This window comes from Myotis davidii, unplaced genomic scaffold (assembly GCF_000327345.1).
Source record: "Myotis davidii unplaced genomic scaffold, ASM32734v1 scaffold573, whole genome shotgun sequence".
NCBI classification, from domain to species: domain Eukaryota; kingdom Metazoa; phylum Chordata; class Mammalia; order Chiroptera; family Vespertilionidae; genus Myotis; species Myotis davidii.
This window is the reverse complement of record NW_006285997.1, coordinates 6598870-6612819: the sequence shown is the minus strand read 5'-3', so window position 1 is coordinate 6612819 and position 13950 is coordinate 6598870. Positions and strand designations below refer to the sequence as shown.

Below are 13950 nucleotides of genomic sequence, written 5' to 3'. Positions count from 1 at the left end.
GGAGGACGCCAGGGGGCTGAGAGGACTGGGCGCCGCCATCTTGTGGCTATGGGCACTGCCATCTTTGTGTTGGAGTGACAGTTAATTTGCATATTACTCTTTTATTAGATAGGATTGCTTCTGTTTAATATCACTTTTCAGAAGAACAGTTCATCCATGAAAGATCATTTCACACCAACCTTCCAAAAGAATAACCTTGCTCAGCCAGAGTTGCTCATAGTTGAGTGTCAATCCATGAACCAGGAGGTCACGGTTCGATTCCCGGTCAGGGCACATGCCGGCTTGTGGGCTCCATCCCCAGTGAGGGTCATGTAGGGGGAAGCCAATCATTGATTCTATCTCATTACTGATATTTCTACCTCTCTCTCTTCATCTCTCTGAAATCAGTAAAAACATACTTTTTTAAAAAAAGTGCAGACATAAAGGAAAATTTCAATAAATTTGAGAATGCCAAAATTAAAAACTTCTGTTCATCAAAGCACCATAAAGAGAGAAATACAGAATAATATCGAATGTAACTTGTAATTGAAAAATAAATAAAAAGGTAAAATAGAGAAAACTCTCCAATCACCCCCCCCCCCCACTAAGTAGAAAGGAGCCACTTTCTACTTAGTGAGTTCAATTTTATAGATAAATAAATACATTTAATTCAATAAATTCAATAAAATATTATTGAGCATCTACCAGATAGTGCCAAACAGTATTCAAGGCACTGGGGATATAGCACAGAACTAAACACCTGTTATGTAACAGTAACAGACCTATGAATAGAAATTAATTCAAAAGTCTCCCTTACAGGATTGTAAGCTTCTTAAAGGCAAGGACCTTGCTTGTTCTGTGACCCAGTTTTTCCTCAGTAGTTAACAGTGTGTGGCACTAATAACAATTAATACCTACTATTGACTAGAAGCTTGGTACATGAAATTTGTGCACTTGGGGGGAGGGTCCCCCAGCCTGGTCTGTGCCCTCTCACAGTGTGGGAGCCCCACGATCGATCACCCCAAAGAGGTAGGCCCTGCCCACCCATCTGGGGCTCCTCAGTGGATTGCCCCAAAGAGGTTGGCCGGAGCTGGGGGTCCTGCCTCCATGCCACTTACACAGTATTAAGTCCCTGCCTACATGTGCACGCCTCGCCGCACACGCAGCCCCACCTACCCGCGTGCACCCACTGCGCACGCAGCCTCCTGGTGATGGATTGTGACAACGTGAGGGCATCACGGTGTGAAGGCATGAGGGCATGATGGCCGTTTGCATATTAGCTCTTTATTATATAGGATTATTAATCATTACTATTGATACATATGTTTGTTGCATGAATGAATGTGACCCAAAGCCACACAACTGGAACTTAGTGGAGCCAGAGTTTGAACCTCGTTTGTGCAGAGTGGTGAACCAATTGCCATTCACTGTGCTCAGTGCTTTGCCCTCATCATCTCACTTAACCCTTGGACATTCCTGAGAACGATATTCTTACGCCCTTTTTACTGATAAGGTTCTGAGCCTCATATACTTAACTACCTTGCTCAAGGTCACCCACTGGATCTGTCCCCTCTAAATCTCAGCCTGGCAGGGCCCAAATCCTTTATCTTTCACAGACTTTGTGTCTGTAGTAGCCAGCATTTCCTTGGCTACCTATGAGGGAGCAGATCAGTTTATGAACAAATTGGGCCTCATAATGACAAGCAGTACAAGTCATCTCACTTAACCCTTGGACATTCCTGAGAAAGATATTCTTACGCCCTTTTTACTGATAAGGGTTCTGAGCCTCATATACTTAACTACCTTGCCCAAGGTCACCCACTGGACCTGTCCCCTCTAAATCTCAGCCTGGCAGGGCCCAAATCCTTTATCTTTCACAGACTTTGTGTCTGTAGTAGCCAGCATTTCCTTGGCTACCTATGAGGGAGCAGATCAGTTTATGAACAAATTGGGCCTCATAATGACAAGCAGTACAAGCAGTTCATTTGGCTGATTCTCTTTCCTCCATGAACTGACTAATTTGTTTTACAAAACTGACCACATCAGCTAGTTGGGTTAATGGTCAATCAAATTATGCTTGTTTATCTTTTCTTTTCACTGTCAGGAACCCGGCAGCCACTCATTAATTGTGAAAGCCTGGGCGAGTACTTGGCCTCTTTGGGCTTCCACCAGTTGATGAGTAGAAATGCAGAGGATAGTACTTCCTACCTAGTTTAGCTAATGAAGGGGTTAAAAGGAGACAATTATCCCGGGTGGGAACTTCCGGCCTCAGGCCTCATAAAGCCCTCAAAAGCATTTGGTCTGGCCCTGCCAAGGCATTAGGAGTACGTGAATGAAGTGTTTGACCAAATATAGCAGGCTAATTTTTAAGTTGATAATTTTGTATGAAATATGGATATTTTGTAAATATCCACTTGGCCCTTGGTAGAAAAAAAGTTCCCCACCCCGGCTGAGCTAACTCCATGCTTGACCCTCAGGAGTTTGGGTAAGCAATAGCTGCTGTTATCTTGTCTATCATTGGAATTGTTAACCTTAAGGTTATATTTCAACATCATTTTTATTCTAAGACTTATGCTTGCCTCCTACCTACATCCTTCAGCTTCCTTTGGAGGGAGGCAGTTACTTGTTTCTTCTTGGACATTGTGGAGTTTAAATTATGTCTTACAAATTGGCTTAGGTCTCTTATTCCTTACCCTTTTTTCTAATCATAGGCACTTTGAATGAAGTTTATTTGTCTTTTTATCACCAGCCCTTTCACATTGTCGGCAAACTGCGGCTCTTTGACCCCCTGATTGTGGCTCTTCCCAAGCCTTAGGAGTACCCTAATAAAGTTAATAATAATGTACCTACCTATATAGTTTAAGTTTAAAAAAAATTGGCTCTCAAAAGAAATTTCAATCGTTGTACTGTTGATATTTGGCTCTGTTGACTAATGAGTTTGCCAACCACTGGTAGCATGTAGGTACTCTATGATGTTTGTTACATTCAATGAATAGATTATGTCTCTATTCATAGTGAATGGATAGATCAGTTCTCTTGTGTATCATTAGAATCATTGACGGTATTCCATTGATTTTTTAAATTGAATTTATCCTGGTGACATTGGTTCACAAAATCGTACAGGTTTCAAGTGTACAAGTCAACAAAACATCATTTGCACAGTGCACTGTGCGCCCATTGCCCAAAGCAAAGGCCCTTTTCCATCCTCATTTATCCTCCCTTTGTCCTCTTCCACATTCCCCCAACCCCTTTCCCTATCACCACACTGTTGTCCGTGTCTATGTGTTATATATATAATGCTTTGATGTGCTCTTCACATGTATCATTTGTATGCCATTTTATAACCAGACAACCAAGGGGTCTGGGCTGCCTGTCACTACTTCAGCCAATTAAGCAGAGACAGGGTTGAGTCATATATGAACGTTTGTTCCCATAATGTGGGCAGTATGGGAGAGCAGCAGGTCATCCACAAGAGTCTGCTTTGCACCCCAGCATAAGCCAGCTGCTTATATTGGGTAGAAGGACAAGATTACGTGGGGAAGTAGGAATTACAGGTATGGGAAAGTGGGCGTGGGATAATCATTACAGGTTACAAGTCATGATGGGGGGTGGGTCACAGATAGTGGGTGCCCTGGACCCCCCGGGACCAGATTACAGGTAATAGAGGCTGGGGGTTGTAAAGAACAGATGCCTCCAGGACTAGGTGCCATGCGATTATAAATCTTTCCATAAGGGTAGGCAATTCTCAGGAAAGGAGGGTGGAGTGCATTCCGATGTTAGATCCCAGGTCCCAGGGCATACAACTCTCAGGGAGGTTAGAAAGTGCTTTCTCTAATCAGAACAGAACAATCACAGTTAACAGAGCATGGTTACCTAATAGTTATTATAATAATCATTAATTTCTAATATTCCATTTGTGCCCCTAACAATTTAATGCCAGTGCCCTAGCAGTCTCTCTTAATTTGAATATGCTTTCCTACGTCTGTTCTTGACCCAGATCTCTTGTTTTCTGTGTACATTTTCACATAAAGTGGGTATTTTTATTTGTTTGTTTTACATTTTTTCTTGCTAGTGTTATATTATAGACTTTCCCCCCCTGCCATTCCTGCCATAGGACTTTATAAAAGGACTGTCTTACTTTCACTTAAACTTTTATTTCCCACGTAACTTTAAGGTATACATTTTACTCCTCCCCCCTCCCCCCCATCATTAATACATTACCATTTGACTCTCTCATTAGGCTGTCAATCTGTAAAACTCTAGAAGAAGAAAGAGAGGCCTTATTTTAAATAGGCCTGATACTTTGCTAAAGATGTTGGTGCACTGTCTACAATTCTATTCTTGTCAAGAAAATGCTTTTGAAATTTCAAGGAGTAATGAAATTAAGAAAAGCTACCAAACCAGGAAAGATTTCAAGAGGATAAAATAAAGAAAAGAAGGACGGAATCCACTACAAAAATCTAGGGAAGGTCCGTGCCTTATTTAAAATAACTAAATATGTGATGAAGAGTATCCTGAATGGCCAGGCTGAGGTTGTAGGCATGACATCCTCCCTATGGGAAAATGGTAGTTGAAGGCCCCTAAGCCAAGCATCCTGTGCCACTGTGAGTGGTCAGCCAATGGAACACCATTCAATGTGGGTTTCTAGGTTAAGGTAATAGAGACTGGGGCGTTGAGCCTGGGTACGAAAAGGAAGGGGAACATTTAGTAATGATTCCCACAGAAATGTTATACAAATGTTGGTAGGGGGCAGTTTCTCCAGTTTCAGTGAAGCTAAGATGAGACAATATGCCTGAAGTGCAGCAGGGGCGATTTATGTTAAAATTCAGGCAGACGGTCTGGTCTCTGAGATCCTCGAATATGTTACTAAGCAGAGCAGGACTTGCCCCACAAACAGGGCTGGAGAGTTTTCCAAGATTCCAAGTCATTAGGCAGGGTTTCCCGGGACGGCACTGCCACAGCCTCAACTGTTCCCTGCGAGCATCTGACCTGATTCACGAAGAAAGCCTATGGAATTCTGTCGGCTTCAGACTTGACATAAAAAGGTGGGTGGCAACCAGGGCAGGTCTTTCTGAAGATGGGGGCTCGCATGTCCCCCTTTGCCTCGTAAGGGCACCGTGGCTACCGCAAATGAGAAACTGCAGTTAGCTTTCTTTGCCAGACAGCAGGAAAATTTATATTTCTGCTTAAAACAGAATGCTTTTCAAGGCAGAGGAATTAATAAGGTTAGAAACAAAGTTTCTTCTTGGGAATGGTGTATGGAGACAGCAAGGGGGGTAGGGCTGGAGGAAATACACTCCTTAAGCTGCTTCTGTGAAAAACTTCCATCAACTGCTAGCTTTTGCTTCTGCAAAACTTTGACATCTGTCCCTTGACCTTTACCAACTACCCTTTCACGTTTGACACTTAGCGTTTGCTACATAATTACAATTCAGCGTTAATTAATTTCAACACTATCGGTTAAGTTATATTTAGCTGGGAACACTCACTTTTGTCTTTTGTGAGTAGCAGTGCAGTGTTATTACTGAGAGGTAGTCAGGAGGGCAACAGAGATACGAGAAGAATGATTCAGTGTGCGGATAATTGTTTCGAGTGAAATTTAGCTCGGTATTTTTGTTCCTGTCCTCAGTAGAACTGAGATTTAGCACCTCGAGTTGGCATTTAGCCCCCACCCCCACACAGGGGGAGGTTGTGCTGGGCGGGTGCTGAGAACGAGCCACACCAGAATGAAATTATAGCACAGTTCTAACACTGGCAAGCTTTCTCTCTGGCCAGCTCCTGGGTGCAAAGCTGGTGACTCCAAAAGAGAGGCAAGGCATCCCTAGAAAGGATCTCCATCTGGTGTGGCGTCACCCGCACTGAAGGGGGGCTGACTTGGTTGTTGTTTAAAGAGCATGTTGCCATGTTGCTCAAAAAGTGGTGACCACACCCCCCACCCCCCTCAAAAAAAGGAAAAAAAAGTGGTGGGAGCCTGGATAGTCATTGCAGAGTTGTAGTTCTAACATTAAAAAGTCACCATGAGGTTATCTTTTTTTTGGGGGGGGGGGAATTATTCCATAATGGGACCAAAAAACCTTAATAGAAATGGATTATAAAAAAGATATTTGTCCCCTTTTTCTGAGTTTTCCAAGCAGGAAAACATTTTTACTAGTTTGTGCATGGCATGCTCTTTTGCTTTGTAAGAGGATTATATAGGAATAGGAATATGCTTCAAAGCACTACAAAACCATTACAACTTGCCATTCTCTATATGCCAAGGATTTGAGTAGATCTAGTTCGGTTAGCATGAAGTTGTGGTCCACTAGTTTACTGTGCCTGAAATGAGTCTGTTCTTACATCCATGTATGGAGCAGGAAGAGAGAGCTCTCCACTTGGTAGATAGTGCAGGTGAAACACAGTGTGAGCCACTCATACACGCTTCCCTGAAGATGCAGTAATAACAGTAAACTGAATTTTGGGGTGTTCTTGGAGACAGTATAACCAGATAGCCTCCAGTTGTTAAAAAATATACAAAAAAGGAAACAATTTTATAGCATTTTTATTTGTGGGATTATAGAACATTTTTGCCTCTAGTGTTCAACTTTTACCTTTAGAATCACGTTCTATGCCCCCATCTCATCCTCTTCCTACAGTGGGAGGGCACTTGTGCCCTGGCAGATTTTGTTTTCCTGCCCACCCCATTGGAAAGAATGGCAGCCTCTATATGCCAAGGATCTTACTATCTCTGGCTCAGTAGTCAAGCAATTCAGCATCAAGTCAGATTTCTGCTGGTTGACCAGTGTTAGATAGTAACTGACCTTGAATCTTAACCCTGAGACGGTCCCAGTGCATGAGAATCTAACTGGCCCGCTAAGATGAGGTCTTTGGCTTTTTTTTTCTTTCAGTTGTCTCCTCCCTCCCCAACCTGCCCCAAACTGACTGCAGGATAGTGGAATCCTAGTGATGAAGCCCAGTCTTATGATGAAGGTCTCCCTATCACTGAAAACATCTCTGCTTTCAATCTCTTGCTCAAGCCTCTGACCTGGGCCTTCTCTGGGCTCCCCCGACAGCTGGCTCTGTTCATTGCTTGTCACAGCAGCCCTGAATCTGTCCTCTTCCGGAAGTCACTGGGCCTCTGGATGCTCTGATTCACCTTTCAGACTGCACTGACTCCCCATACCTTCCACCAAATAAATTGCCAGGAGCATATGTGCCACCCCACGGGGCTCCTCTGCTCTAGGTCTGCTTCTTCCTGTCCTGTCCTGGAGTTGACCTTGGCCAAACCCTGCTACGAAGCAGTGCAGGAAGAGGCGAAGCTTTATTATTTAGAGCAGTGGTTCTCAACCTTCCTAATGCCGCGACCCTTTAATACAGTTCCTCAGGTTGTGGTGACCCCCAACCATAACATTATTTTTGTTGCTACTTCATCACTGTAATTCTGCTACTGTTATGAATCGTAATGTAAATATCTGATATGCAGGATGTATTTTCATTGTTACAAATTGAGCATAATTAAAGCATAGTGATTAATTACAAAAACAATATGTAATTATACATGTATTTTCTGATGGTCTTAGGCAAACCCTGTGAAAGGGTCGTTCGACCCCCAAAGGGGTCGCGACCCACAGGTTGAGAAATGCTAATTTAGAGGATCATACCTAGATGAAGGGGAAAGATCATACCCTAATTTAGGAGCAAATAATATTTTTAAGAGTGGGAAGAATCTTATTTTTTTTTTAAGCTTCATTTGGCAAAATACAAAATAGAAATGTTATTTTTGTATCAAATATTTACTTTGAAACAAAAAATTTCAAGCATCTCTCTTTTCTAATATCTTTCGTCAATGGACCGAATTGGTGGTTTTCTATATACCTTGAGGCTGAAGATAATTTTATTTGTAATGTATTTTCTCTCTCTTTTTACATTTTAAGGTGTTACACAATGGCCTCATTATGGAAATGAAACATCCAACTGTGGGGAAGATATCGGTCCCAGGTTTGAAAACTTTTATTTTTCTTAATACCTTCCTTAATAAACTGTTCCCCATGTTTATACCCCAACAACTTGTCAAGACATTGTCCAAAATTTTTGTTTTTGATGAAAGTTAGAGTCACACCAACAAGACTGCATGCTGAGGCTACAGAGTTGTGTCTTTGCTCTAACAAATGTCTGGTTATCACCGTCAGCAAAATGCTTGTATCACCTAACTCCATTTTCTGTAATCATGTACTCACAAAGGTACATTGTGAAATTGCCAGCAGATAAGTAATGGTAGATATGGCAAATATTATGAAATTACATGCGATTCATATGCGAATGAGAAAGGAAGCCAGGCTCCAGGGAGGTGGTGTCCAGTGAAGGCTACTGACTGCTCAGGCCAGGGTATTTTTCTCTCTGAACTATGGTTTAGGGCAGGGGTCCTCAAACTTTTTAAACAGGGAGCCAGTTCACTGTCCCTCAGACCATTGGAGGGCCGGACTATAGTTTTAAAAAAAACTATGAACAAATTCCTATGCACACGGCACATATCTTACTTTGAAGTAAAAAAACAAAACGGGAACAAATACAATAATTGTATTTGCATGTGGCCCGCGGGCCGTAGTTTGAGGACCCCTGGTTTAGGGTCTCGATCTTAGCTTTGTAGATCAAGAAACTAAATGTTTTCAGTAAACTCAGAATATATTGAAGTTTTGTAATTTGACTCAGACCTAAACAAACTCAAAGAATTTTGGCCAAAATGCCAACTTTACTTCCGGAGGGAATTCTTTTCCTTGTAGCCAGGAACCTCCTTCCTCCTCTCAAAGCATCCAGACTGTGGCAAGAGCTTATGGTTAACCTGTTACCATACACAGGCTTCACTTCTCTAGTGATCGGAATGTGACTGTTCCTCAGGCTGTTGTCTCTCCTCTGGGGATTGCTGGTAAAACACTCCACATTCTTCATCGTGTCCCTATTTTCCAGACTATGCACAGACCATGCACTTTTATTTTCCTTTTCTTCTAAGATTTGGGATCAACTTACAGTATTGTCCCAGAACAGATCAGATAATGGCCACTGGCATGTAAAAAATAATAATAAGCCCTGACCGGTTTGGCTCAGTGGATAGAGCATCATCCTGCAGACTTAAGGGTCCCAGGTTCGATTCCTGTCAAGGGCATGTATCTTGGTTGCGGGCACATCCTCAGTGGGGGGCGGGGGTATGTGCAGGAGGCAGCTGATTGATGTTTCTTTCTCATCGATGTGTCTAACTCTCTATCCCTCTCCCTTCCTCTCTGTAAAAAATCAATAAAATATACTTTAAAAAAATAATAATAAGCCCTGACCGGTTTGGCTCAGTGGATAGAGCATCATCCTGCAGACTTAAGGGTCCCAGGTTCGATTCCTGTCAAGGGCATGTATCTTGGTGGCGGGCACATCCTCAGTGGGGGGCGGGGGTATGTGCAGGAGGCAGCTGATTGATGTTTCTTTCTCATCGATGTGTCTAACTCTCTATCCCTCTCCCTTCCTCTCTGTAAAAAATCAATAAAATATACTTTAAAAAAATAATAATAAGCCCTGACCGGTTTGGCTCAGTGGATAGAGCATCATCCTGCAGACTTAAGGGTCCCAGGTTCGATTCCTGTCAAGGGCATGTATCTTGGTGGCGGGCACATCCTCAGTGGGGGGCGGGGGTATGTGCAGGAGGCAGCTGATTGATGTTTCTTTCTCATCGATGTGTCTAACTCTCTATCCCTCTCCCTTCCTCTCTGTAAAAAATCAATAAAATATACTTTAAAAAAATAATAATAAGCCCTGACCGGTTTGGCTCAGTGGATAGAGCATCATCCTGCAGACTTAAGGGTCCCAGGTTCGATTCCTGTCAAGGGCATGTATCTTGGTGGCGGGCACATCCTCAGTGGGGGGCGGGGGTATGTGCAGGAGGCAGCTGATTGATGTTTCTTTCTCATCGATGTGTCTAACTCTCTATCCCTCTCCCTTCCTCTCTGTAAAAAATCAATAAAATATACTTTAAAAAAATAATAATAAGCCCTGACCGGTTTGGCTCAGTGGATAGAGCATCATCCTGCAGACTTAAGGGTCCCAGGTTCGATTCCTGTCAAGGGCATGTATCTTGGTGGCGGGCACATCCTCAGTGGGGGGCGGGGGTATGTGCAGGAGGCAGCTGATTGATGTTTCTTTCTCATCGATGTGTCTAACTCTCTATCCCTCTCCCTTCCTCTCTGTAAAAAATCAATAAAATATACTTTAAAAAAATAATAATAAGCCCTGACCGGTTTGGCTCAGTGGATAGAGCATCATCCTGCAGACTTAAGGGTCCCAGGTTCGATTCCTGTCAAGGGCATGTATCTTGGTGGCGGGCACATCCTCAGTGGGGGGCGGGGGTATGTGCAGGAGGCAGCTGATTGATGTTTCTTTCTCATCGATGTGTCTAACTCTCTATCCCTCTCCCTTCCTCTCTGTAAAAAATCAATAAAATATACTTTAAAAAAATAATAATAAGAGGGAATTATGATAAATAAATAAAATTGAAATAGAAAATTCTAATGCACAGGCGTATAAGGAACATTATACACAAATTAAGGAAGGTAACTAAGAGAGAGAGAGCAAGTATAAGCATATCAGAGACTGAGATCATATGTTAATATGGAAATGATATATCATGTAGAAAGGTTAGTAGGGGAAAAGCATTGTTAATAAAAGCTAAGAAAGTCTTTTATTCGTTCATATTATTGAGCGTATATTATGTGGCAGGCAATGCTTTGGGTCCTCAGAATTAAAAAATAAACCAGATTCCTCGGCTCCTGGCCACATAGAGCTCATTCTCAATGGAAATGCTGGCAATAAAAGCAATCAACAAATGTTCCTATAACTATAATTCATGGTATGTGCAAAGATGGGGAGTGAACAGTGTGCTGTCACAGAGAATAATGGGGAAAGAGGGACCTGTGTTAATTTAGTTGATCAGAGGATGACTTATAAACTGAGAACTGAAGGATGAAAAGAAGTCAACATTTGGAGAGTAGGGGGAAGAGCATTCCAAGCAAAGGGACCAGCATGTGAGACAAGCCTGAGGTGGGAAGGAGCTGGGTGCGTTTTAAGCCAGGATGGTAGATGAGGAAAAGGAGGTAAGACATGAGACTAGAGAGCAGCGAAGAGCCTTGAAGGCCCCACTAAATCTGATTTTACTCTGGTTTTAAGCAGGGGAGTAAAATGACACAGTGAATAACTTAAAGCAGGTTAAGAAGTTATTACAGGAGTTCAGGTAATGATGTCTTAAGTTAGGGTCATCGTAATAGCAATGAAGGGAAGGGAGTGGTCAAAATGTAATCACAGAGTTTTCAGTATGAAAAGACTTTAAAAGGCATTTTGCCCAGTAGTTTTAACTTTATTTTTTAAACAGTAAACTGATAATCTAAAACAGATCAAAACAGAGTTTTACTGATCGATAGATAGATGAGCACTCCAGCTGTTTGACTTTCTTCTACTTTCATCATGCCTTCCAAATCCCTCCTTAGAACCATCGGCCCTAACGAATAACCCAGGAACCACTGGTCCAATTTAATTCCCCAAGTTTAAAGATGAGGTCCAACAGTCATTTATATCCCCAACACATGAGAGGAAAGGTTAAACACTAGAAAGTTAATACAAATATTAGTATGATAGTAAGGAAACAAGTAAGTCAGTGGCCAACCTAGAATGAACTCACTGGATGTAATCCTCTCTCAATCAATCAGACATGAATTTGCTGACTTCCAGGTAACTCAGGAAGATGGAAATATTTTTTCAGATTCCTTAAAGGGAGACGTATACCCATTTCACTCACTTTAAGTTATAAGTGTATTTGTTAGCTATAGTCACAAGAAAGCTGTATAACAAATAACCACAAAAATCTCAGTGGCACTCCAGCATAAGCATTTATTTATTCCATGAATGTGGATCCAAGTGGGGGATGGCTGAGCTGGGTTGGACTTGCCCGGGTAGCTTTTATTATAGGTGCAAGCCTGGTATCTAGCGAAGTTTGCCTCCTCACTGTGTTAGCCTCAGTTCTGCTCCGTGTGTCTCTCCTGTTCTTCTCACGACAATGGCAGGAGAGCAAGAAACTAAGCAGAAACCACAAGGCCATTTAAGACCTTCTGCAGAGCTACCAGATCCTTCTGCCCACACTCTATTGGCCAAAGCAACTTTTAGGCTGTATCCCAAGAGGCGGGGAAATAGATATCTTTTTAAGTGAAACTGCACCGTTACATGGTAAAGGCTTAGGAGGGGTAAATAAGGCTTGGGTCAAAAATTCAAGTTACCATGATAGAATTCTCAGATCTGTCATAATCTTTTTTATCCTTCATTTTTATCTTTATTCTCTTTGGGAAATTCTTTCTTTTTCTTTCTTCCTTCCTTTCTTTTCTTTTCTTTTCTTTTCTTTTCTTTTCTTTCTTTCTTTCTTTCTTTCTTTCTTTCTTTCTTTCTTTCTTTCTTTCTTTCTTTCTTTCTTTCTTTCTTTCTTTCTTTCTTTCTTTCTTTCTTTCTTTCTTTCTTTCGTTCTTCTTCTTCTTTCTTTTTCTCTTCCCTCCTTCCCTCCCTCCCTCCCTCCCTTCCTTCCTTCCTTCCTTCCTTCCTTTCTTCCTTCCTCACCTGAGGACATATTTCCATTGACCCCAGAGAGAGAGAGAGGAAGACATCCATTGGTTGCTTCCTTTATGCCCCCCTGACTGAGGATTGAACCAGCCACCTTTTGGTGTACAGGACAATGCTTCAATCAACTGAGCCACCCAACCAGGACTATTTTGTTTCTTTAATTTCTATAGAGCTTAAGCATATTTTTATATATCTATCTTATTAACTTACCTTATATCCTTTCTATAGAATTATCAATATTGTAAGTCTCAGATTTGGGATGAAATGGATACATTTAAGGTCATTTTCAAAATTAGTATCTGAGTGTTTCTCCAAGGCAATACACCTGGACTCCCCATGAAAAGGGAGAGAAAATCAGATAAAAAGTTGCTATTGTTTCTTCTAATTCAGTGTATCCTAGTAAGGGGCCTCTCAAACAGGATAAGATATATTAATATAAATAATTTCACAGTAAATAATTAAATTTTTCCTGTGGATTGCCCCTTTCATTGATTTTATTTACCTATGATAGTCCTGTCTTTCTTTGTAAATGTTCCCTTTGGAGACCTCATGAATGTCGTAAAAATAACTCAGACTCTCCCATAATGCCTCATTAAAGTGAATCTGCCAAAACAGAAAAAGTGGGTAGAGTGGAAAGTGATTTTATGCTACACTGTTTGCTAGTTAGCCAGTCGAGACACGTTTTGAATTCATTAAATGTATTTCTCTAGACCTGCATATACATGGGTGTGAAAAAATAGGTTTACAGTTGTTTCTATGGAAAAATATATAACACAAGAATAGTATATAATAAAAGCCTAATATGCTAAGTGTCTGGTTGTCCAGTTTGCCGTTCAACCAATCAAAGCTTAATATGCTAATGATATGCAAAGTCGCTGAACTGCTCACTATGACATGCACTGACCACCAGGGGGAAGATGCTCTGACCAGTAGGTTAACTTGCTACTGCAGTCTGGCCGATCCAGACCGAGCAAGGCAGGCCCGACACACCCTGGAGCCCTCCTGCGGTTCCTCCCCGGCTGGTCAACCTCCACATCCCTCCCCAGCCCTGATTGTGCACCAGTGGGGTCCCTTGGCCTGGCCTGTGCCCTCTTGCAATCTGGGAACCCTTGGGGGATGTCAGAGAGCCAGTTTCGGCCCCATTGGCAGAATAACCAGTCGCTATGACACACACTGACCACCAGGGGGAAGATGCTCAATGCGGGAGCTGCCCCCTGGTGGTCAGTGCTCTCCCCCTGTGGGAAACCAGGCGGGTGAGTGCAGCGGCAGTGGCGGGAGCCTCTCCAACCTCCGCAGCAGTGCTAAAGATATCTGACTGATGGCTTAAGCCCGCTCCCCACAGGGCTCCGGGACTGCACA

The 13950-nt window shown here is 42.3% G+C and overlaps 1 protein-coding gene across 1 annotated transcript in view; it reads left to right on the top strand.

Moving 5' to 3' along the window:
• Positions 1-13950, top strand: part of SUGCT (succinyl-CoA:glutarate-CoA transferase) — a 536095-nt gene that overhangs the window by 441123 nt on the left and 81022 nt on the right. Inside the window, exon 13 of the mRNA XM_006757246.2 lies at positions 7890-7953. Within this exon, the coding sequence (XP_006757309.1) occupies positions 7890-7953 (64 nt within the window). The remainder of the gene's footprint in view (positions 1-7889; positions 7954-13950) is intronic.